This window comes from Ranitomeya imitator, chromosome 4 (genome assembly GCF_032444005.1).
Source record: "Ranitomeya imitator isolate aRanImi1 chromosome 4, aRanImi1.pri, whole genome shotgun sequence".
Taxonomy (NCBI): domain Eukaryota; kingdom Metazoa; phylum Chordata; class Amphibia; order Anura; family Dendrobatidae; genus Ranitomeya; species Ranitomeya imitator.
The window spans coordinates 138,076,903-138,102,112 of NC_091285.1; the positions used below are offsets into that span (position 1 = coordinate 138,076,903).

The window sequence follows — 25,210 nt, forward strand, 5'->3', positions numbered from 1 at the left end:
CCCCTTTAAAAATAAATAAATGGAACAGCAATATCTTTGGGACACCCACCTACCGTGCTGACCCCCTCTCAGTAAGCAGTGTGGCAACAATGACTGCATAAAGATAAGTTTAGGATTATGCAGGTTACAGAAAAACACATGCCACATCTCCACTTTCACAGCTCGACTCATCTCTTTGTAGACTTTAAAGGGGCTGGCCACATTTTGGGACACGTTTTGCCAAGGGTCCAATTGGACCGGCTGATAAGATTGCTCATTCCCAATTATCGGTTTGTGTAAGCAGTGGTCGCCATTGCTCCTAAAACCCATTGTCATTGGCTGTATATTGCCCTGTGTAAACAGTTGGGTGGCCGGCACCTACTGTTGGCGTACTAATGATATGGACCTACGCTCATCGGGCCACACTAGGGATTCACGCTATTGACAAGGGGAATGGTAACGCCTCTGCAGAGTTCTATGAAGTGATGCGCCAGACCGATATAAGGAATACAGAGATAAGTGGCCTGTCGGGGGAGCTGGCAAGTCCTCTGTAACGTGCGCCCACAGTCCTTGACAGCCATTACTACTCCATGGCAATACACATATACATGCTGCCTTGTAGAACTGTTCTGGAGCTGGCCTCGGGGTTGATACCGTTTCCTCTGAACATGTAATGCCATAGATTTGAAGCCAAGATAACCTGTTTAATGGAATATTGTAGAATTGGCTACTGGAATACATGATTTATATAATATGAACACAACTTAAATGTGCAGAAAGCCTAAAATAACAGGAATATGTTTTATATATTCCAAATTAAATTTGTATTTTAGGGCCTGATGTTGGAAGCCGGGAACCTGGTCTGTTTGCACTTTGCACCCTTGATGGTAAGTGTTTTTCCTTTATTACTAAAGTAGTTGTCCTGTTTGGATTACTTTTTTTTGTAAAGCAAAGGCCACATACAGATTAGATGACATGGCCACCTTAGCTTTATTTTACCAGAGTTGTTGAGGACCTGTGTTGTGTGCACTTACTGCCATATAAGAATCACAGGTCCTCCTCCTGGACTTGATACTGCAGCCTTCCTCACCGACTGCACAGTCTCTTGTCCATTACATGGCTGCTGCTGCTAGAGGAGCTTGCGCCCTCACACAGGGAAGCTCCTTTTCTATTGAGTAGGCTGACGGACAGGTCTGGTCACATGCTCCTCCATCAGCAGCCATTACATGGACAGGAGAGCTGGGCAGTCAGTGATGAAAGCTGCGGTAACAGGAGCAAGACCCAGACTTGTCACATTTACAGTGAGGGTACACAAAATCATGTCCTCCGCACACGTGTAAAATAAGACAGTGGCCAGTCCCCTTCACAGTATGTCACCGGTTGAACAATCATAATGCCAACCATTGTTCAAATTTGAGTCCATATTAAAAGTTATATTTGTTGAACCTTCCTTTTTAAACCTTCTTGTTTAGTTCCCTTATGGAACATGAATCTGTGATTGTTTGATCACATATATTATATACTGCAGTACCAGAGTATTGTATTATATAGTGTAAATCGAAGTCTCCTGTGAAACTCAACCTGGACTGCTCTTCACAGGGGTAACGACATGGCAGCCGCTTGGGTTCTTTAGCAGGTCCCTGGCTGCCACAGTAACCCAATGGTGCCCAGCGATTGATTCACAGGGGAATGATTAAGGAGGTGTGCGCACACACCATGGTGCCAATAGGAGGAAGAGGCATGCACACACACCATGGTGCCAATAGGAGGAGGAGGTGCACACACACCATGGTGCCAATAAGAGGAGGAGGTGTGCGCTCACACACCATGGTGCCAATAGGAGGAGGCCCACACACACCATGATGCCAATAGGAGGAGGAGGTGCACACACACCATGGTGCCAATAAGAGGAGGAGGTGTGCGCTCACACACCATGGTGCCAATAGGAGGAGGTGTGCGCATACACACCATGGTGCCAATAGGAGGAGGAGGCGGCGCTCACATCATGGTAGCAATAGGAGGAGGCGCGCACGCACCATGGTGCCAATAGGAGGAGGCACGCACACACACCATGATGCCAATAGGAAGAGGAGGTGCTCACACACCATGGTAGCAATAGGAGGAGGCGCGCACGCACCATGATGCTAATAGGAGGAGGAGGAGGCACACACACCATGATGCCAATAGGAGGAGGAGGTGTGCGCTCACACACCATGGTGCCAATAGGAGGAGGTGTGCGCATACACACCATGGTGCCAATAGGAGGAGGAGGCGGCGCTCACACACCATGGTGCCAATAGGAGGAGGAGCTCACACCATGGTAGCAATAGGAGGAGGCGTGCACGCACCATGGTGCCAATAGGAGGAGGCACGCACACACACCATGATGCCAATAGGAGGAGGTGCTCACACACCATGGTAGCAATAAGAGGAGCGCACGCACCATGATGCCAATAGGAGGAGGAGGCGCACACACACCATGGTGTCAATAGGAGGAGGAGGTGCACACACACCATGGTGCCAATAGGAGGAAGAGGTGCGCGCACACACACCATGGTGCCAATAGGAGGAGGAGGAGGCACTCACACCATGGTAGCAATAGGAGGAGGCGCGCACGCACCATGGTGCCAATAGGAGGAGGCAAGGACACACACCATGGTGCCAATAGGAGGAGGCGGCGCGCACACACCATGATGCCAATAGGAGGAGGAGGTGCTCACACACCATGGTAGCAATAGGAGGAGGCACGCACGCACCATGATGCCAATAGGAGGAGGAGGCGCACACACACCATGGTGCCAATAGGAGGAGGCGGCGCGCACACACACCATGGTGCCAATAGGAGGAGGTGCACACACACCAGGTTGCCAATAGGATGAGATGCCTGTCCGCACCAGCAACCACTCTATTTAAATGAGCTTGACTTTGGCATCTAAATTGTAAACTGTGATCGGCGCTTGGCTCAGGGTGCATCTGTTACAGTAGATGCCTGCTATGTTACATCTACCGTGTGTGGACAGAGCTGATCACCTGAGCCCCCTCAACAGTAACCCAAGCAATGACAAACAGGTACTTCATTTTGGATATTCCAACAATCAAAACTCACCGTTCTTACTTGGAGCAGTAATTTGGCTGTATATTTGAAAAACCTGGTCAGTTGGGTCTATGTTGCAATTTTTCCTGACCTTTGTTTTTCCATTGCATTTGTAGGTACGCTAAAGCTCATGCAGGGATCTGACAGGCTGTTATGGTCAGTTCAGGTTGATCATCAACTCTTTGCTTTGGAGAAGCTTGATGTGACGGTGAGACTGTGCCTATTTTGCACCACCAAAATGTTCTTTACAAAATGATATGTTCCTGTCCACAATTAAGATTCACTATTTTCACGATTTACACCTCAGTGTGCACCTTTAAAACAATTACCAAAAATCAAAGCCAGAAGTGCAAATTTTTTTTTTTATTCCCACCCCCCACCCCCTAGTTTAACCGAACTTGGAATTTGCCATTTTCCAGCACACTGTATGGTAAAATCAACGGTGTAATTCAAAAGTATAACTTAACCCGCCATAAACAAACCCTCATACGTCTGTGGACCGAAAAAAAAATGTCTTTGAACAAGGGGAGGAAAAACTGAAAATGCAAAGATGGAAATTGGCTATGCATTTAATAGGGTTAAAACAATAGATTTTGCTTGTACCCAGTCACCCCCACAGTATCAAATGTTGTGGGGTACCAAAGGCCTGCCATGCCATAGTTAAATACTTTAATTTTAACTAGATGGTGGCCCAATTCTAACGCATCGGGTATTCTAGAATATGTATGTATGTATATATCAGCCACATAGTATATAGCACAAGCCACGTAGTATATAGGAGCTATGTAGTATATAGCAGCCACGCAGTATATAACACAGCCATGTAGTATATAACATAGCATAGGCTGCGCAGTATATAACAGTGGCCACGCAGTATATAACACAGCCCACGTAGTATATAGCAGTGTGGACACCATATCCCTGTTAAAAAAATAATTAAAATAAAAAATAGTTATATACTTACCCTCCGGTGTCCAGCGAAGCTGTCCCGATGCACGTGCGACTTTCGTTCCCAGAGCTGCATTGCGAGACCGCTAAGTCTTCTGGGTAATTTCGCAATGCATCTCTGAGAACGGAAGCTGGCGGCAGCTGCGCATGCATCGGCGAACGACAGAAGGTGAGAATAGCAGGTTTTCTGTTTTTTTATTATTTTTAACATTAGATTTTTTTTTACTATTGATGCTGCATAGGCAGCATCAATAGTAAAAAGTTGGTAACACAGGGTTAATAGCAGCGTTAACTGAGTGCGTTACACCGCAGCATAACACGGTCCGTTAACGCTGCCATTAACCCTGTGTGAGCGCTGACTGGAGGGGAGTATGGAGCGGGCGCCGGGCACTGACTGGACGGAAGTAGGGAGGGACTAATTCTCGGCCGGGCTGTGGCCATCGCTGATTGACCCAGTATTTCCGTGACAGACAGACGGAAGTGCCCCTTAGACGATTATGTATATATAGATATAATACACTGCAACATTTTAGTGGGAGAAAAAGATAAATTAAAGGGAACCTGTCACCCCCGTTTTTTCAGATTGAGATAAAAATACTGTTAAGTAGGGCCTGCGCTGTGCGTTACTATAGTGTATGTAGTGTACCCCGATTCCCCACCTATGCTGAGAAATACATTACCAAAGTCGCCGTTTTCGCCTGTCAATCAGGCTGGTCAGGTCAGGTGGGCGTGGTGACATCGCTGTTTCTTCCCCAGCTTTCCGTTGGTGGCGTAGTGGTGTGCGCATGTCCAAGTGCCGAATCCACTGCGCGCAGGTGAAGAAAAAGCGCACGATCTGCGCTATTACCCTTGTCATCGGTGGGGGCGGCCATCTACCTGAGGCCGCGTGTGCGCAGATGGAGTGCTCTGCTGCACGGGGCTTCAGGAAAATGGCCGTGGGATGCCGCACGTGTGCAGATGGAGATCGCGGCGGCCATTTTCCCGAAGCCGAGATGCAAACTGTTTTCCCTCCCTGTAGATCTCACATTTTATGAGGGACCACAGGTTCTCTATGGGGTTCAGATCAGGTGAACAAAGGGCCATGTCATTATTTTTTCTTCTTTGAGACCTTTACTGGCCAGCCACTCTGTGGAGTAGTTGGAGGCATGTGATGGAGCATTGTCCTGCATGAAAATCATGTTTGTTTTGAACGATACCAACTTCTTCCTGTACCACTGCTTGAATAAGTTGTCTTCCAGAAACTGGCAGTAGGTCTGGGAGTTGAGCTTCACTCCATCCTCAACCCGAAAAGGTCCCACAAGTTCATCTTTAATGATACCAGCCCATACCAGTACCCCACCTCCACCTTGCTGGTGTCTGAGTGGAGCTCTCTGCCCTTTACTGATCTAGCCTCTGGCCCATCAAGAGTCACTCTAATTTCATCAGTCCATAAAACCTTTGAAAAGTCAGGCTTAAGATATTTCTTGGCCCAGTCTTGACGTTTTATCTTATGTTTCTTGTTCACAGGTGGTCGTTTTTCAGCCTTCCTTACCTTGGCCATGTCCCGGAGTATCGCACACCTTGTGCTTTTTGTTACTCCAGTAACGTTGCAGCTCTGAAATATGGCAAAACTGTTGGCAAATGGCATCTTGGCAGCTTCACGCTTGATTTTCCTCAATTCATGGGCAGTTATTTTGCGCCTTTTTCGCCCAACACGCTTCTTGCAACCCTGTTAGCTATTTGCCATGAAACGCTTCGGTGATCACGTTTCAAAAGTTTGGCAATTTCAAGACTGCTGATCCCTCTGCAAGACCTCTCACAATTTTGGACTTTTCAGAGCCCGTCAAATCTCTCTGACGCATTTTACCAAAGGAAAGGAAGTTACCTAATAATTATAATAATCTTTATTTTTTTATATAGCGCTAACATATTCCGCAGCGCTTTACAGTTTTGCACACATTATCACTGTCCCCGATGGGGCTCACAATCTAGAATCCCTATCAGTATGTTTTTGGAACGTGGGAGGAAACCGGAGTGCCCGGAGGAAACCCACGCAAACACGGAGAGAACATACAAACTCTTTGCAGATATTGTCCTGGGTGGGATTAGAACCCAGGACCCCTGCGCTGCAAGGCTGCAGTGCTAACCACTGAGCCACCGTGCTGCCCAATTAAGCACACCTTATATAGGGTTTTGATGTCATTAGACAACACCCCTCCTCATTACAGAGATGCACATCACCTGATTTACTTAACCCCTTCCCGACCTTTGACGCCACGTAGGCGTCATGAAAGTCGGTGCCAAGCCGGCCCATGACGCCTATGTGGCGTCATGGAAAGATCGCGTCCCTGCAGATCGGGTGAAAGGGTTAACTCCCATTTCACCCGATCTGCAGGGACAGGGGGAGTGGTAGTTTAGCCCAGGGGGGGTGGCTTCACCCCCCCGTGGCTACGATCGCTCTGATTGGCTGTTGAAAGTGAAACTGCCAATTAGAGCGATTTGTAATATTTCACCTATTATAACTGGTGAAATATTACAATCCAGCCATGGCCGATGCTGCAATATCATCGGCCATGGCTGAAAATACTAATGTGCCCCCACCCCACCGATCGCCCCCCACCAGCCCTCCGATCTGTCCGGTACACTGCTCCGGCTCCCCTCCGTCCCGTGCTCCGCTCCCCCCGTGCTTTTGTCCGCTCCCCCCGTGCTCCAATCACCCTCCCAGTGCTCCAATCACCCCCCCTGCACTCCGATCCACCCCCCCCGTGCTCCGTTCCACCCCCCCCCCCGTGCTCCGTTCCACCCCTCCCGCGCTCCGATCCACCCCCCCATGCTCCGATCCCCCCCCCCCCCGTGCTCCCCCCACCCCATCATACTTACCGATCCTGTCGGGGTCCGTCCGTCTTCTCCCCGGGCGCCGCCATCTTCCAAAATGGCGGGCGCATGCGCAGTGCGCCCGCCGAATGTGCCGGCCGGCAGATTCGTTCCAAAGTGCATTTTGATCACTGAGATAGATTATATCACAGTGATCAAAATAAAAAAAATAATAAATGACCCCCCCCTTTGTCACCCCCATAGGTAGGGACAATAAAAAATAAAGAATTTTTTTTTTTCCACTAATGTTAGAATAGGGGTAGGGTTAGGGGTAGGGTTAGGGTTAGGGCTAGGGTTAGGGTTTCGGTATGTGCACACGTATTCTGGTCCTCTGCGGATTTTTCCGCTGCGGATTTGATAAATCCGCAGTGCTAAACCGCTGCGGATTTATGGCGGATTTACTGCGTTTTTTCTGCGCATTTCACTGCGGTTTTACAACTGCGATTTTCTATTTGAGCAGTTGTAAAACCGCTGCGGAATCCGCACAAAGAAGTGACATGCTGCGGAATGTAAACCGCTGCGTTTCCGTGCAGTTTTTCCGCAGCATGTGTACAGCGATTTTTTGTTTCCCATAGGTTTACATTGAACTGTAAACTCATGGGAAACTGCTGTGGATCCGCAGCGTTTTCCGCAGCATGTGCACATACCTTTAGAATTAGGCTATGTGCACACGGTGCGGATTTGGCTGCGGATCCGCAGCAGTGTTCCATCAGGTTTACAGTACCATGTAAACATATGGAAACCAAATCCGCTGTGCCCATGGTGCGGAAAATACCACGCGGAAACGCTGCGTTGTATTTTCCGCAGCATGTCAATTCTTTGTGCGGATTCTGCAGCGTTTTACACCTGTTCCTCAATAGGAATCCGCAGGTGAAATCCGCACAAAAAACACTGGAAATCCGCGGTAAATCCGCAGGTAAAACGCAGTGCCTTTTACCCGCGGATTTTTAAAAAATGATGCTGAAAAATCTCACACGAATCCGCAACGTGGGCACATAGCCTTAGGGTTAGGGTTGGAATTAGGGTTGTGATTAGGGTTATGGCTACAGTTGGGATTACAGTTTGGGGTGTTTTGGGGTTAGTGTTGGAGGTAGAATTGAGGGGTTACCACTGTTTAGGCACATCAGGGGTCTCCAAACGCAACATGGTGCCACCATTGATTCTAGCCAATCTCGTATTCAAAAAGTCAAATGGTGCTCCCTCACTTCCGAGCCCCGACGTGTGCCCAAACAGTGGTTTACCCCCACATATGGGGTATCAGCATACTCAGGATAAACTGCGCAACAATTACTGGGGTCCAATTTCTCCTGTTACCCTTGTGAATCAAAAAAAAATGCTTGCTAAAACATAATTTTTGAGGAAAGAAAAATGATTTTTTATTTTCACGGCTCTGCGTTGTAAACGTCTGTGAAGCACTTGGGGGTTCAAAGTGCTCACCACATGTCTAGATAAGTTCCTTGGGGGGGTCTAGTTTCTAAAATGGGGTCACTTGTGGGGGGTTTCTACTGTTTAGGCACACCAGGGGCTCTGCAAACGCAACGTGACGCCCGCAGACCATTCCATCAAAGTCTGCATTTCAAAAATCACTACTTCCCTTCTGAGCCCCGACGTGTGCCCAAACAGTGGTTTACCCCCACACATGGGGTATCAGCGTACTCAGGAGAAACTGGACAACAACTTTTGGGGTCTAATTTCTCCTGTTACCCTTGGGAAAATAAAAAATTGCAGGCTAAAAGATCATTTTTGAGAAAATATATATTTTTTTTTATTTTCATAGCTCTGCGTTATAAACTTCTGTGAAGCACTTGGGGGTTCAAAGTCCTCACCACACATCTAGATTAGTTCCTTTGGTGGACTAGTTTCCAAAATGGGGTCATTTCTGGGGGATCTCCAATGTTTAGGCACACAGGGGCTCTCCAAACGCGACATGGTGTCCGCTAATGATTGGAGCTAATTTTCCATTTAAAAAGCCAAATGGCGTGCCTTCCCTTCCGAGCCCTGCCGTGCGCCCAAACAGTGGTTTACCCCCACATATGGGGTATCAGCGTACTCAGGACAAACTGGACAACAACATTTGGGGTCCAATTTCTCCTATTACCCTTGGCAAAATAGGAAATTCCAGGCTAAAAAATCATTTTTGAGGAAAGAAAAATTATTTTTTATTTTCATGGCTCTGCGTTATAAACTTCTGTGAAGCACCTGGGGGTTTAAAGTGCTCAATATGCATCTAGATAAGTTCCTTGGGGGGTCTAGTTTCCAAAATGGGGTCATTTGTGGGGGAGCTCCAATGTTTAGGCACACAGGAGCTCTCCAAACGCGACATGGTGTCCGCTAACGATGGAGATAATTTTTCATTCAAAAAGTCAAATGGCGCTCCTTCCCTTCCGAGCCTTACCATGTGCCCAAACAGTAGTTTACCCCCACATGTGAGGTATCAGCATACTCAGGAGAAATTGCCCAACAAATTTTAGGATCCATTTTATCCTGTTGCCCATGTGAAAATGAAAAAATTGAAGCTAAAATAATTTTTTTGTGAAAAAAAAGTACTTTTTCATTTTTACGGATCAATTTGTGAAGCACCTGGGGGTTCAAAGTGCTCACTATGCATCTAGATAAGTTCCTTTGGGCGTCTAGTTTCCAAAATGGGGTCACTTGTGGGGGAGCTCCAATTTTTAGGCACACGGGGGCTCTCCAAACGTGACATGGTGTCCGCTAAAGAGTGGAGCCAATTTTTCATTCAAAAAGTCAAATGGCGCTCCTTCCCTTCCAAGCCCTGCCGTGCGCCCAAACAGTGGTTTACCCCCACATATGAGGTATCAGCGTACTCAGGACAAATTGGACAACAACTTTCGTGGTTCACTTTCTCCTTTTACCATTGGGAAAATAAAAAAATTGTTGCTAAAAGATAATTTTTGTGACTAAAAAGTTAAATGTTCATTTTTTCCTTCCATGTTGCTTCTGCTGCTGTGAAGCACCTGAAGGGTTAATAAACTTCTTGAATGTGGTTTTGAGTACCTTGAGGGGTGCAGTTTTTAGAATGGTGTCACTTTTGGGTATTTTCAGCCATATAGACCCCTCAAACTGACTTCAAATGTGAGGTGGTCCCTAAAAAAAAAGGTTTTGTAAATTTCGTTGTAAAAATGAGAAATCGCTGGTCAAATTTTAACCCTTATAACTTCCTAGCAAAAAAAAAATTTGTTTCCAAAATTGTGCTGATGTAAAGTAAACATGTGGGAAATGTTATTTATTAACTATTTTGTGTCACATAACTCTCTGGTTTAACAGAATAAAAATTCAAAATGTGAAAATTGCGAAATTTTCAAAATTTTCGCATAATTTCCGTTTTTATCACAAATAAACGCAGAATTTATTGACCTAAATTTACCACTAACATGAAGCCCAATATGTCACGAAAAAACAATCTCAGAACCGCTAGGATCCGTTGAAGCGTTCCTGAGTTATTACCTCATAAAGGGACACTGGTCAGAATTGCAAAAAACGGCAAGGTCTTTAAGGTCAAAATAGGCTGGGTCATGAAGGGGTTAATTGGTAGTTGGCTCTCAAGCCTGAACAGCTTGGAGTAGGACATGTATAAAAAGTATCATGTGATCAAAATACAACTTGCCTAATAATTCTGCACACAGTGTCGAATAGATTGGAGGGGTGCGAGAGTGTTCGAGGGGAGGCCACAGAGCAGGAGGTTGCAGTAGTCAAGGCGGGAGATGAGGGCATAGACTAGGGTTTTTGCAGACTCTTGGTTTAGGAATGGACGGATCCTTGAAATATTTTTGAGTTGAAGGCGGTAGGAAGTGGAAAGGGCTTGGATATGTGGTTTGAAGGAGAGATCAGTGTCAAGGATTAGCCCGAGGCAGCGAGCTTGTGGGACTGGGGAGAGTAGGCAGCCGTTTACTGTAATGGATAAGTTTGTTGGGGGGGTGTTGCGTGAGATGGGGGAAAGATGATGAATTCTGTTTTGTCCATATTAAGTTTTAGAAATCTAGTGGAGAAGGATGAAATAGCTCACAGACATTGAGGGATTCTGATTAGTAGGGTGGTGATATCTTGTCCAGAGATTTAGATAGAGGTGATACTGAAAGCCATGAGATTCTATGAGCTGTCCCAGGCCAAAGGTGTAAATGGAGAAGAGCTGGGGCCCTAGAACTGAACCTTGCGGCACTCCGACAGATAGGGGGCGAGGTGAGGAGGTGGTGTGTGAGTGGGAGACGCTGAATGTCCGGGCTGTTGGTTATGACGAGATCCAAGATAGGGCCAAGTCTGTGATGCCAAGGGATGAGAGGGTCTGTAGTAATAGGGAATGGTCCACTGTGTCAAAGGCTGAGGACAGGTCCAGGAGGACAGTCGTGTCGCTTGGTCTTGGTGGTTAATTGGTCATTGGTGACCTTAGTTAGGGCAGTTTCAGTGGAGTGGTGTGACCGGAAGCCAGATTGTAAGCTGTCGAAGAGGGAGCAGACAGAGAGATGGGAAGACAGTTCAAGATGGACGTGTTGTTCCAGTAGTTTTGAGGCATAGGGGAGAAGTGATATAGGGCGATAGCTACATACAGAAGATGGGTCAAAACAGGGCTTTTTGAGGATGGGTGTGATTGAGGCATGTTTAAAGCTTGAGGGGAAAACACCAGTTGTTAGTGATAGGTTGAAGAGATGGGTTAGGGTTGGGATGAAGACTGTGGCGAGGTTTGGGATGAAGTGGGATGGGATCGGGTCAAGTGCACAGGTGGTGAGATGTGATAATGAGATTAGAGTGGAGAATTGATCTTCTGTAATAGTGGAGAAGTTAGTTGTGGAGGGCTGGGCAGTTGGGAGGTAGGGCTCTGGGGGTTGTCGACTAAAACTGTCTCTGATGTTCTCAATCTTCTGCTTGAAAAATGAGGCAAAGTCTTCAGCTGAGATGAGTGGGGAGGGAGGAGGTGCAGGGGGACGGAGGAGAGAATTGAAGGTGTTGAATAACTGTTTAGGGTTGTGAGACAGGGAGGACATGAGAGATGAGAAGTAGGTTTGTTGAGCTGTGGCGAGTGTGGCCTTGAAAGTAGTGAGGGCCTGTTTGAATGCGTTGAAGTGCTCGTTGGAGTGGGATATTTTCCATCTCCGCTCAGCAGCCCTGGAAGCTCGCCTCAGTTCTTTGGTCAAGCTGGTGTGCCAGGGCTGTCTGTTGATTTTGCGAGCTTTAGTATGTGTGAGAGGGGCAAAAGATTCCAAAGCTACAGCTAATGTGTTATATAGAGCGGCAGCGGCATCTGCATTGTCTAGGGAACTTATTTCTGTACGAGGGAGAAGGGATTCAGAGAGTTAGTGTAGATCGAGGTGTTTAAGATTTCTGCGAGGGTGTGCAAGTTTGTGGGGTGGGGATTGTAGACAAGGAGTGGAGAGGGAAGAGAATGTGAGTAGGTTGTGGTCAGGAAGAGGTGAGTTAGAGAGGTTAGATAGGGAGCAGAAGCTGGTGAAGATGAGGTCCAGTGTGTGGCCATCTTTGTGGGTGGCTGTAGAAGACCATTCAGTGAGGCCGAAAGAGGAAGTGAGAGATAGAAGCTTAGTGGCAGCTGAGAGGGAGGTGTCAATGGGGATGTTGGTCACCCAAGATGATAGTGGGGATGTCAGCGGAGAGGAAATGAAGTAGCCAGGTGAAGTGGTCAAAGAAGGTGGTGGCTGTCCCTGGGGGGTGGTAAATGACAGCCAGTTGTAGGGGGAGTAGATGGGCACAGAGTACACAAGGGAGGGTAATAGAGGGTGGTAATTGGAATGGGGTGAAGGAGCAGTTATCTGACAGGAGAAAACCAACTCCTCCACCATGCTTGCTGCTGGGTCGGGTTATGTGGGAAAGGTGGAATCCACCATACTGAAGTGCAGCAGGAGAGGCTGTGTCAGAAGGGGTAAGCCAGGTTTCGGTGATGGCGAGGAAGGAAAGTTTGGTAGTAACAAAAAGATTATGGAGGTAGGAAAGCTTGTTGCAGACAGAGCGAGCGTTCCACAGAGCTCCTGTTAGTGGGACTGGGGAATCGGGAGTTGGGTGAATGGGTATAAGGTTAGAGAGGTTACGGAAAGTTGTTATAGAGCGTGGGTAGGAAGTAGAAATGACTTTGAGGATGTGCTGAGAAGGACCAGGATTTGGAGACCTATCACCAGCAGTGAGAAGGAGCAGAGAAAGTGTTAGCAGGTGGGAGCAGGAGAGGGCATGAGGGGACTGTCTGTGTTTGGAGACAGAGGATTGTATGTTGAGGAACCGTTCTGTGGAGGATTGAAGAAGAGATGAACAGTTCCTTACTAGGTGTAGGGATTAGGGGAGTAGGCAGAAAGTGAAGGATTATAGGGGAGAGCGTGAAAACAAACATTGTTTACAGTGACTGTATCCTGTTACTTCAGTTCCCTTCTGGTTCAATTCTGGTTTTAATTCTGATATTCACACTTTTATGATGGTTAAAAATAGAAAAAATACCATTTCTGATGTTGCGAAAAAAATCATGAACCTTCTGCGCCATTTATATGAAATTTAAAAAAAAAAAGACAATTCACGGTATGGGCTGCACTAACAGAAATTATGATACTTGATCTACTATATAAAGAAGCATTTTGTTATTCCACACCAGACTATTATTATTTCTCAAGTGTAAAGACCAACTGCACCGTGCGGATTCACCGCGTCCAATACATAATACGGGTGAAATTTAGATATACTGCGGTCTGGAAAGACGCTCCACCGGTCCTTCTCCGCAGGTGAGCCATGGACGTCTGTGCACGCATAATGGACATGGGATTTCTTGAAATCCCACCCACTATACAAATACGCAGCGTTCAATCTGCAGCGTTTACTGATCGTGGGCACATACGTTTACTAATCCTATAGGTGTATTGTAAACAAATACACAGCATGTATAAAGTCCTTTTATTTGAAATAAAAATAACAAAACACCGTTATATTCGCCTAAATAACCTGTTACCTGTAATAAAACAAAAAAAAATCCCTCACCTGTGCAAGTAGGCAGCGTCCAAGCCCCAGAGTTTGATTGTGTGCACATACCCTTAGCTGTAGCAAATAAATGTTACTTTTTGTATAGAGAGAGAGAGAGATATATTCCGGGCATGCTCAGAGGGAAAAAACGTGATGCGTTGTTGTGGATTCCTGTATGTAACGGTCAGCGACGGATCCTGCGTCCATAGGCTTCCATTATAGCCGACGACGGACAGCACAGGACCCGTCGCTGACCGATTTTCCGATGTGCAAAAAAAGTTCCTCTGAACGTTTTCTTTCCCGACGGACCGCTATTTTCCGACGGATCCAGTGCACAACAGATGAAACGGATGGCCATCCGTCACAATCCGTCGCTAATACAAGTCTATGGGCAAATGTTTTTCAACAATCGATGCATTTCGATGTGAGACAAGACGGAAGTGTGACAGAGCCAATTTGCTACTTAATGACCGGGCCAATTTTTATAATTCTGACCACTGTCCCTTTATGAGGTTATAGCTCTGGAACGCTTCAACAGATCCCACTGATTCTGAGACGCTTTGTTTTTTTTGTGACATATTGTACTTCATGTTAGTGGTAAAATTTCTGCGATATAACTTGCATTTATTTATGAAAAAAATGGAAATTAGGCAAAAAATGTTGAAAATTTTGCAATTTTCAAACTTTTAATTTTTGTACCCTTAACCCCTTCACGACATGCGCCTTACTAGCACTTTGCATGTCGTGTCTTTGCCTTTGATGTGGGCTCCGGCGCTAAGCCCACATCAAAGCCGTGTCATGTCAACTGTTTTAAACAGCTGCCATCTGCCCGCCGCTATTAACTAGTTAAATGCCGCTGTCAAACTGACAGCAGCATTTAACTAGCGCTTCCGGCCATCGGGCTGGAAATGCGCACACCGGTAACCCCCGTCACATGATCAAGGGTCAACGGTGTGTCGACATGACAACCAGAGGTCTCTTTGAGACCTCAATGGTTGATGATGCCGGATTGCTATGAGCTCCACCCTGTGGTCGGCGCTCATAGCAGTGCAGTAATTCAGCTACATAGGAGCGATCAGTTTTAGCATTTAGTGAACCTAGCAAAAAAGCTAAACGTAAAACAAGTGTAGGATTGCACTTTTCTTTGCAATTTCACCACACTTGGAATTTTTTTCCCGTTTTCTAGTACAAGACCTGGTAAAACCAATGGTGTTGTTCAAAACTACAACTCGTCCTGCAAAAAAGCAAGCCCTCACATGACCATATTGACAGAAAAATAAAGTTATGGCTCTGGGAAGGGGGAGCGAAAAATGAAAACGCAAAATCAAAAAAGGGCTGCGGCGTGAAGGGGTTAAATCAGAGTGGTGTCACACAAAATAGTTAATAAATAAGATTTCCCACATGTCTACTTTAAATCAGCACAATTTTGGAAGCTTTTTGTTAGGAGGTTATAAGGGTTAAAAGTTGACCAGCGATTTCTCATTTTCCAACAAAATTTACAAAACCATTTTTTTTTTAGGGACCACCTCATATTTGAAGTGAGTTTGGGGGGTCAGTATAACAGAAAATACCCAAAAGTGACACCATTCTAAAAACTGCACCCCTCAAGGTCCGCAACACCCCTCAATAAGTTTATTAACTCTTCTGGTGCTTCATAAGAACTATAGCAATATGGAAGGAAAAAATGAACATTTCACTAAACATTTACTTGGGAACCAATTTTTTTTTTTATTTTCACAAGGATATCAGGAAAAATGGACCACAACATTTGTTGTGCAATTTCTCCTGAGGACGCCAGTACCCCGTATGTGGGGGAAAGCCACTGTTTGGGCGCACGGCAGGGCTCAGAAGGGAGGGAGCACCGTTTGACGTTTTGAAAGCAAAATTAGCTGGAATCAATGGTGGCGCCATGTCGCCTTTGGAGACCCCCTGATGTACCTAAACATTGGAAGTCCCCTCCCCCCCCCAATTCTATCTCCAACCCTAACCCAACACACCCCTGACCCTAATCCCAACCCTAACTTTTGCCTAACCCTAATGGAAAAATAGAAATAATTTTTTTTTTTTTTTTTTCCCTAACTAAGGGGGTGATAAAGGGGATGTTGATTTTACTATTTTTCTTTTTATCTTGATCCTAGTGATCAAACTGAACTAGTAGGAAGAATTTCCTATTGTTGCCGGGTGCCAACCAGCAGGTCTCAGGCGGGCGCACATTTTCTTCCCGGAAGAAGAGTCCGCCAGCAGCGGGACTTCACGGGGGGGATTCAGGGATACCAGAGGAACCGGGGGGATCAAGGGACCCCATTTCTACTCTGATGTGTGATCACATCAGAGGATAGAGAAATTAAATGGGATATCAAACTTTTTTTTTTTGCTTTTGTTGTTGTTCCGTTAATAACTGCGATCGCAACACTGGGGTCGGTAAAAACCGACCCGATTTATGTTCTCTGGGGTGCTATACTTATTAAAAAGCGGCGCTGAGAAATAAGTACCTTTATTTGCCGCCATTAAAAGGCATTGATATGGTCATTGAGGTGTTAAAGATCCAGCCATGGATCATGGCTGGAGACAAGTGTGGTCCGACTCCACCCCAGCCTGTCCTTCCCAGTTCTATTAGAGGCCATTGACACATCTCAAGACTTGTCACTCACCTGCAACATCATTGGCATGAGGTAGCTGAGAGTGGATCCTGACTAGTCCCGTCTCTTGCTATGGTCTAAGCCGGATCGTTAAAGTATAGTTTTCTATAAAACACGGTTTGGACAGCATGACTCAGATGACAGGTTTATTGTCTTTAATACTTGCCTACCTTGCGCCTGATGCACCATTAGAGTAGTCAGATCTGCTTACTGCTGTTGACATTAACTAGCATCATTAGATTTTAGCAGCGGACAGACTCTAAAGATATCAAAAGGCAGAAAAGGGCAACTGTGAAAACCTGCGCTTACTGTTATTTCAGGGTAACGGACAAGAAGAAGTTGTGGCTTGTGCATGGGATGGGCAAACCTACATCATTGATCACAAGCGCACGGTCCTCCGCTTTCAGGTTGACGAGAATGTCAGTGCCTTCTGTGCAGGTAGGTACATGGTGATAAACTATGGTACAGACATTATGGCGCAGTTGAATTTTTTTTTTTTTTCTGATTTTCTTACTAGGACTTTATGCCTGCCGGGGTAATCAGAATACTCCATGTTTGGTTTATGTCGGTTTTAATCAGAAAATATATGTATATTGGTCTATAACACTTGAAAGGATAGAATCTTCCAATCTTCTGCAAGTATTAGAGGGAAATGAGGAATTCACATCCCTGCTTAGTAAATTGCATATAGGTAAGTGCACATTATCTGATTTGTGTAAATACATATTTTCATGACTCATCTTATAGGAAATACATTGTCAGAAAATCACTTATTATGTAAATCAGGTTTTTGTGATGAATGTATTTCTTAAAGGGAATCTGTCAGCAGTATTATGCACAGTGCCTTGGTTGATGAAATCCATCTTGTGGTTCTTGTTTGTTCTTGTTTTCAGTTTTGAGTTAATGATTTGCTTGTGCTCCCGGGCGGTGTGTGTGTGTGTGGGGGGGGGGGAGGGTCATGTGGTGCTCTGATTGGCTGTTCATAATGCAGCCTGCTGACAGGTCACTGATCACTCACTGACCTGCCCCCTATTGTGCATAATGAATATTGCATATACCGTATATACTTGAGTATAAGCCGAGGCACTCAATTTTGCCTCGGAAAACTGGGTTAGCTTATTGGCTCGAGTATAAGCTGGTTATGCATTGTCCCCTTATCTCTGTCCTGCTAAGTGTGGCTCCTCCGGTCTCCTAGTTGTATGCATGGTTCAGCATCCTCCCCTTCTATGCATGGTTCAGCATCCTCCCCTTCTATGCATGGCTCAGCGTCCTCCCCCTTCTATGCATGGCTCGGCGTCCTCCCCCTTCTATGCATGGCTCGGCATCCTCCCCCTTCTATGCATGGTTCAGCATCCTCCCCTTCTATGTATGGTTCAGCATCCTCCCCTTCTATGCATGGCTCAGCGTCCTCCCCCTTCTATGCATGGCTCGGCGTCCTCCCCCTTCTATGCATGGCTCGGCATCCTCCCCCTTCTATGCATGGCTCAGCATCCTCCCCCTTCTTTGCATGGCTCGGCATCCTCCCCCTTCTATGCATGGTTCAGCATCCTCCCCTTCTATGCATGGTTCAGCATCCTCCCCTTCTATGCATGGCTCAGCGTCCTCCCCCTTCTATGCATGGCTCAGCGTCCTCCCCCTTCTATGCATGGCTCAGCATCCTCCCCTTCTATGCATGGTTCAGCATCCTCCCCTTCTATGCATGGCTCAGCGTCCTCCCCCTTCTATGCATGGCTCAGCATCCTCCCCTTCTATGCATGGCTCAGCATCCTCCCCTTCTATGCATGGCTCAGCGTCCTCCCCCTTCTATGCATGGCTCAGCGTCCTCCCCCTTCTATGCATGGTTCAGCATCCTCCCCTTCTATGCATGGTTCAGCATCCTCCCCTTCTATGCATGGCTCAGCGTCCTCCCCCTTCTATGCATGGCTCAGCATCCTCCCCTTCTATGCATGGCTCAGCGTCCTCCCCCTTGTATGTATGGCTCAGCATCCTCCCCTTCTATGCATGGCTCAGCGTCCTCCCCCTTCTATGCATGGCTCAGCGTCCTCCCCCTTCTATGCATGGCTCAGCGTCCTCCCCCTTCTATGCATGGCTCAGCGTCCTCCCCCTTCTATGCATGGCTCAGCGTCCTCCCCCTTATATGTATGGCTCAGCGTCCTCCCAATTCTATGTATGGCTCAGCGTCCTCCCAATTCTATGCATGGCTCAGCGTCCTCCCCCGTCATACTCGCCCTCCTTGCACAGTCCTGCATGTCCCTGCATCTCCGTTGTCCTGGCGCCAGTAGCTCTCCTCTCCTCAGCGGTCACGTGGTACCGCTCATTAAGGTAATGAATATGCGCTCTGTGCAGTTAATAATTTTTTTGTTTATTAATGTACACCATAATCAATCTGAAAATGTCGCTGGCCACACATACGCAGTAGCAGATATCGGTGATCAGATAGCTGCTACTGTGCAGGCGATGGTGGCGCTATCTTGCTAGAGAAAAAAAAAATCCTCCAAGATGTCGCCGCCTGCACAGTAGCAGCTATGTGATCACCGATGGCTAATACTGTGCAGGCTTGGCCGATGCCTTTTTCAGATTTATTTTTGTAAATTAATGTATACCATAAAAAAATAATTAACTGCACATTACACATTTGATCAGGCTGCAGCATCGGCACCTTGACTGCTGCAGGTTTTTTTTTTTTTTAAATATTATTCATTATGTCATTATGTAAAATAGGGGGCATATAGGGTATAATGGCGCACAACACAACCCTGCTGACAGTTCCCTTTAAATAGAATCTGTCAGCAGGCTTTTTCGATTTAACGTGAAAGTGGGATAATATAGGGCACTGTTTACCGCGATGTCACATATTGAACGGTATGCTGTAGCTTCAATATAATCAGTCTTTTATCATCAGGAGATTAGCACTACAGGACTACAAGCAGTCAGGCTAATCTGTGTAACCCTGCCCCACCACTGATTAGCAGCTTGCTGACAATTGTCAGTGTACACAAGAAGCTGTCAGTCAGGGGTGTTTTATACAGCCCAAAAGTCTTAAGGTACCGTCACATTAAGCGACGCTGCAGCGATCTAGACAACGATGCCGATTGCTGCAGCGTCGCTGTTTGGTCGCTGGAGAGCTGTCACACAGACAGCTCTCCAGCGACCAACGATCCCGAAGTCCCTAGTAACCAGGGTAAACATCGGGTTACTAAGCGCAGGGCCGTAAAAGTAAAAAAAAAAAAAACACTACATACTTAAATTCCGGTGTCTGTCCCCTGGCGTCAGCTTCCCTGCACTGTGTAAGCGCGCTGGCCGGAAAGCAGAGCGGTGACGTCACCGCTGTGCTTTGCTTTACGGCCGGCCTGCGCTGACACTGGGGGACGCAGGGAAGCTGACGCTGGGGAACGTGACAGGAATGTAAGTATGTAGTGTTTTTTTTTTTTTTTTTAACTTTTACATTGGTAACCAGGGTAAACATCGGGTTACTAAGCACGGCCCTGCGCTTAGTAACCCGATGTTTACCCTGGTTACCAGTGAAGACATCGCTGAATCGTCGTCACACACGCCGATTCAGCGATGTCTGCGGGGAGTCCAGCGACGAAATAAAGTCCTGGACTTTCCCCAGCGACCAACGATCTCCCAGCAGGGGCCTGATCGTTGGTCGCTGTCACACATAACGATTTCCTTAACGATATCGTTATGTGTGACGGTACATCTATCTCTGCTACGTCTACATTAGACAAACAAGGATTCTATCAAAACTACACTAAAGTTATACATCACTGGCATCCTTGCCACAGCTGTCTTGTTTAGCCTTTGCTGGTTTGTTATAGGGAGACCCTACATCTTATTTCTAGGGTCCCTTTAAATTCACTAGTAAATGCTAAGCAAACTTCTGTGAGCGGTTATAATAGCCTGTCAACCTTTTAGGATATTGTGCCTTTTCCCAGATTATTAACATCAACCCCCAGCCGTGGTCTTTCCATCTGCTGGTTATGAAAATTTTGCGGGAGCCCACGGGATTTTTTTTTTTTTTTTTTTTAATTCTTAATTTTCCACAGGATATTCACAGCTGCTGTTGAATACAACTCTCATCATTGTCTCCTGGTCGCACTGATCACAGGGAGACCAAGCAACAATGATGAGCGCTGCCTTCAGCAATCGGCTCCTCGTAACTGTACGGCTTTTCCCAGATGCCGGTATGTGTCACACTGATGACACACGGATTTTATCTGTCATCAGTATTCACGTGTCCAGCACGCATTTTGTCCGTTCTGTGTGTAAAAACTGACATGTTGGGTTTTTTAATACTGTCTGTGTGAAAAATCTGACATGTGCGCACCACCATTGAATACAATGGGTGTTTGTAGTTCCGTATTTGTGGTCCTTAAAAAACATATGGCATACCGACATACAAAACAGACGTGTGAAGGGGGTCTAAGGGACAGCACTTCTACTATTCTTGCTGTTCTTTTTATTTGATTAGCACAAATGGAGTGATGCTAAATGTTTTTAACATACTTTCCTACTTTACCATAGTAAAAAAAAAAAATTTCTGGTAAAACATCACGATTGCATCACTTTATCACAAATATATAATCTTCAAACTTTACGATCCCTATTATACAAAGCTTTGTTCAGCACACCTGTCACGACATAACTGTTGGGAGACCTGGGACCAGGGGTGCCTTTTCTGGCCCTACCACTAGGGGGCGCCCTAGCTCGCCCTGTTTCCCGTGATACTCCAGATAGCGAAGACGCCGGGGCCTTCCCCCTTGTCTTATCTCCTACAATAGCCCTCTGTCTGTTCTTTTCCCCCACCCAAGGAGAAGGGGCACTTCTGTGCACCGCTGTACACCAACCCGACAAACAGGGAAACACAGACAAGGGGAAACTGAAAACTACACACACACACACACACACACACACACACACACACACACACACACACACACTCACTCACTCACTCACTCACTCACTCACTCACTCACTCACTCACAAATAACAGACGAATCCACCGGGGTGTGCAGGAAGGGGAAGAAACCATAATAGACAAAGATAAGGAATTACCACGCATACAAACCAAACAGTCACTTATAACTCCTCCAGCTCTCCTTCTCATACCAACTCCTCTCCCTCCTTTAGCCATGCAGCAAGAGCTAACTCTGACCAGGCTTAGTAATAGAGCCCAGATTATATAGGGAAAAGGAGTGGCTAACCGAGCACAGCTGAGGACAGGGATTACCAACATGGCCGATTAACCCCTGTTTTGCTGGAAGAAATAAACGCGTTTAATAAGCTTCTTCAAAGCGCCGGAGTAGGAGCAACCAGACGCTGCGGTCCTCTTGCTCCGCTCTGTCGCGGTAACCCTGTGACAACACCACCAGCTCTATGTATTGCCTATAAAATATTACACCACCTTGCATTTCTGATCTCTTTATGTTTCTGACAATGGTATTTTATTTTTTTGAGGCTAAGTTAGAATTGTTTTATGTTTCAGATGTGAATGATGTCTCCGCTGTACGTGATCTTGTCCATAAAACCTTCTATCGTTCTAATGGTAAACGTGAGGACTGTTCCAAAAAGGAGGCGACAGAGACATTGGGACTTTGACTTCCACTCCATGTTCCACAAATCAATGTGAACTTATAATAATAATAATAATAATCTTTATTTTTATATAGCGCTAACATATTCCGCAGCGCTTTACACACATTATCATCATACACTTTGTGCCTGGTCTGCAACAATACCAATATAAAAAATATCCTCTACTTGATGATTATTTCAGATTTTGGATGTGTTCCTTTCTTTTTCTCCCATAGTATAGAGGTTTGCTTTTTTTCTAGCTCCCAAGGCCCTCATCAGCTGTTTGTGGGCACTACAAACTCATCATCTGGCTATGTTCACATGCAGTGGCATTTGTGTGTTGTACAATTTTTTGTGATAATGGGATGTACATAATTGACATAAATCAATGTTTCTATCTCCGTCTAATTTGGGCTTTATTAGGCTAAGCGCTTTTTCCACAAATTTAATGGAAGAAATGGTACAGCATCAAGAACTCTTCTAAATGAACCAGATGGACCTGTACCATATCACTAACATAATGTCTCTTGGGGCTTGTGTACACGACCGATAATATCTGACAAATGCGATCTGTAGTTTTCACGGATATGATATTCTGTGAGGCTGTGCCCATTTCTAAGTGGTCCGAGGAACATTATCAGACATGTCCGATTTTCACTGACTGCCAGACTGGAGAGGGTGGAGAAAATGTTTTTGTTGTTCTTCACCTCTGAGAAAAACGGTAGTGTGCACATTATAAAAAGAAACTATGATGCAGATGTCAACAGAACCCTAATGTATTGATAGTAATGATTGAAAATGTTTTATATATATATATTTAGATATATATTTTGTACGTTTTTTTTTTATTATAAATTGAAAAATGCACATTTTTTTTTGTTTTTCACAATGTTGCAACCCTATAAAAAAATAAATAAATAAAAACCATGAATAACTTTACAGTTGGAGAGATGTTAAACTGGTCTTCCCTGCTCAGTCATATGTACCATATCCACAGCTATATCAAAAATGTCTGGGGCCCCCACCGATTTTGAGAAACCAAATAGTTGGACTTGATGAACCCACAAGTATCAGATGTTTAGGCTCTGTTGTTCATATGTAATAGCGTGCTAATCCTAACTACAATATGCACAAGACAGGTTTGTTAATATGTACAAAAATAAACTCTGAAGGAGAGGTGTTAGTAGTTTAGTATTTTTGATCAGTCATCCGTAACTACTAGAATTAAAGGTGACTCAGTTAAAGGGAAGGTGCCACCAGTTTTCTTGTATTTTGTTTTTTTGTGAAATTAAGCTTAAAATAGTAATTAAATTGTATTAATGCAATGTTTGCGCTGTTTGCAAACATTTCTATATGAAAAATATTATATATTTTTCTACAAATATACATATTTACCACTAGGGGGAGCATTTTCCGTTCTAGACCTCAAGCAGCTATAGTAAGATTTACCAGCAGCAAAATTGGGGCAGTAACTGCTGACATCACCATTTCCCTCCCCTTTTGGGTGGTCTAATATCCCTGGGGCAGAATGAAGAGCAGCATCACAGGGCAGCACCATTTTGTGTGTGACTGCCCTGTGACCTGTTATCACCAGCAGTTACTGCATCAGAGGCACAGCTTGTTTACAGAGGAGCAGAACACAGTGGACTCGGCAGCATTTTTTGTGAATAACATTCTTGCCATCCCCCTTCCCCCACCTTAATCCCTGTGCTGTCAGCTGCCCTGCTCTCTCTCTCTCTCTCTCCAGGTGTCACCTCCCTCTCTGCAGGTTGTGAGTGCAGCTTACCAGAGATCACAGGGACTGAGTGTGAGGGGGAGGCAGAAACACAGCAGGAGAAGCACACAGGGCAGCATGTGAGGAGCAGAGGATGTGCCTGGGGTACAGAGGAGCAGTGAGGGCTTCTTCTGTCCTGTGATAGAGAGCACAGGGCTATAATAAAATGGCAGCTAGTCACACCTACAGCAGTGAGTTGTGCAGCCCACAGAGGCGTGCCCAGCTCACTGCTAATGCTGCTGCAATGTTACAGATAGGGTCCGCGTCGGTCTATTATCTCCTATGTCCATGGGGTGCCGTAATCTGACACTGATAGTGCCCTGCTACTGCTGCAAAACCAAGATGTCAGCCCCCAGTGCATTCTTTAAACTCATATAACACATGAAATCTGTTTCACATGAATTTCAAACTTGGTTATAGCAGCATGTTATGCTACATTACAGTGATTTATTAATGACCTACAAACGCGGTACCTTACTTAAGTTGTATTTTCCACAACTGCTCTTCTACTTCCTTTTTTCCTCTTTAAGGCTATGTGCACACGTTCAGGAATTCATGCAGAAAATTCCTGAGAATTCCGGACATTTTCTGCATGAAATCCGCAAGAAAACCGCATGCGTTTTTGCCGCGGTTTTGACGCGTTTTTGCCGTGTTTTTTTCCGGACACTTCCCAATGCATTTTGGAGTGGGAAATCCGCAAAAAAAAACGCAAAAAGATAGAGCATGTCCGGATTTTGTGCCTGATGCGTTTTTTTTTGCGGAAAAAAACGCATCATGTGCACAAAACATCCGGAATTCATTCTAAATGATGGGATGCTTATTGTATGCGGTTTTATAGCGTTTTTATCGGGAAAAACCGCGAAAAAACCGGAACGTGTGAACACAGCCTTACTGTTATATAGTAGGTCATCAATATCAGATTATTTGAGGTCTGACCCAGAGCCCCCCAACCAATCCAGCTGTTTTCAGTGCTGGCAGCAGCTGAATGTTAGCAGCTGTGGTGCTGAATAGCACAGTGCAGTCATTTGTTGGTGACCGCCGTAACAACACCCGGCTGCTGCCTGCACTGAGAGCTGCAGATCGATGGTGGTGCCAAGTGTCGGACATCCATTGATCTAATATTGATGGTCCATCGTGAATATAAAAATAGTGGAGTAACCCCTTAATATTCCTCTCCACTGGAGCACTTTATATGATCTTTATATGATCTATTTATTCAGACTCGTATATTTAGCATTGCGTTTTAAATACAATCTGGTGGCTTAAAAGGGATTGGTCACGAGTCTTGATTTTTAACATTGTAGACGCAGCTGCATACGTTTGCGCGCGTTTGCTTACGCATGTGTTTTTTCGCGGTGTGCGTCGGGGCGCGACTAACGCACC

At 45.7% G+C, this 25,210-nt stretch overlaps 1 protein-coding gene across 1 annotated transcript in view; it reads left to right on the top strand.

The window, feature by feature from the left end:
• ITFG2 (integrin alpha FG-GAP repeat containing 2) overlaps positions 1-22,956 on the top strand; it is a 63,278-nt gene extending 40,322 nt beyond the window's left edge. The window contains exons 8-12 of the mRNA XM_069763957.1: positions 813-866; positions 3,190-3,281; positions 16,797-16,914; positions 16,994-17,167; positions 21,965-22,956. Of these exons, the coding sequence (XP_069620058.1) occupies positions 813-866; positions 3,190-3,281; positions 16,797-16,914; positions 16,994-17,167; positions 21,965-22,077 (551 nt within the window). The 3' untranslated portion in view covers positions 22,078-22,956. The remainder of the gene's footprint in view (positions 1-812; positions 867-3,189; positions 3,282-16,796; positions 16,915-16,993; positions 17,168-21,964) is intronic.
• Positions 22,957-25,210: the final 2,254 nt, after the last annotated feature.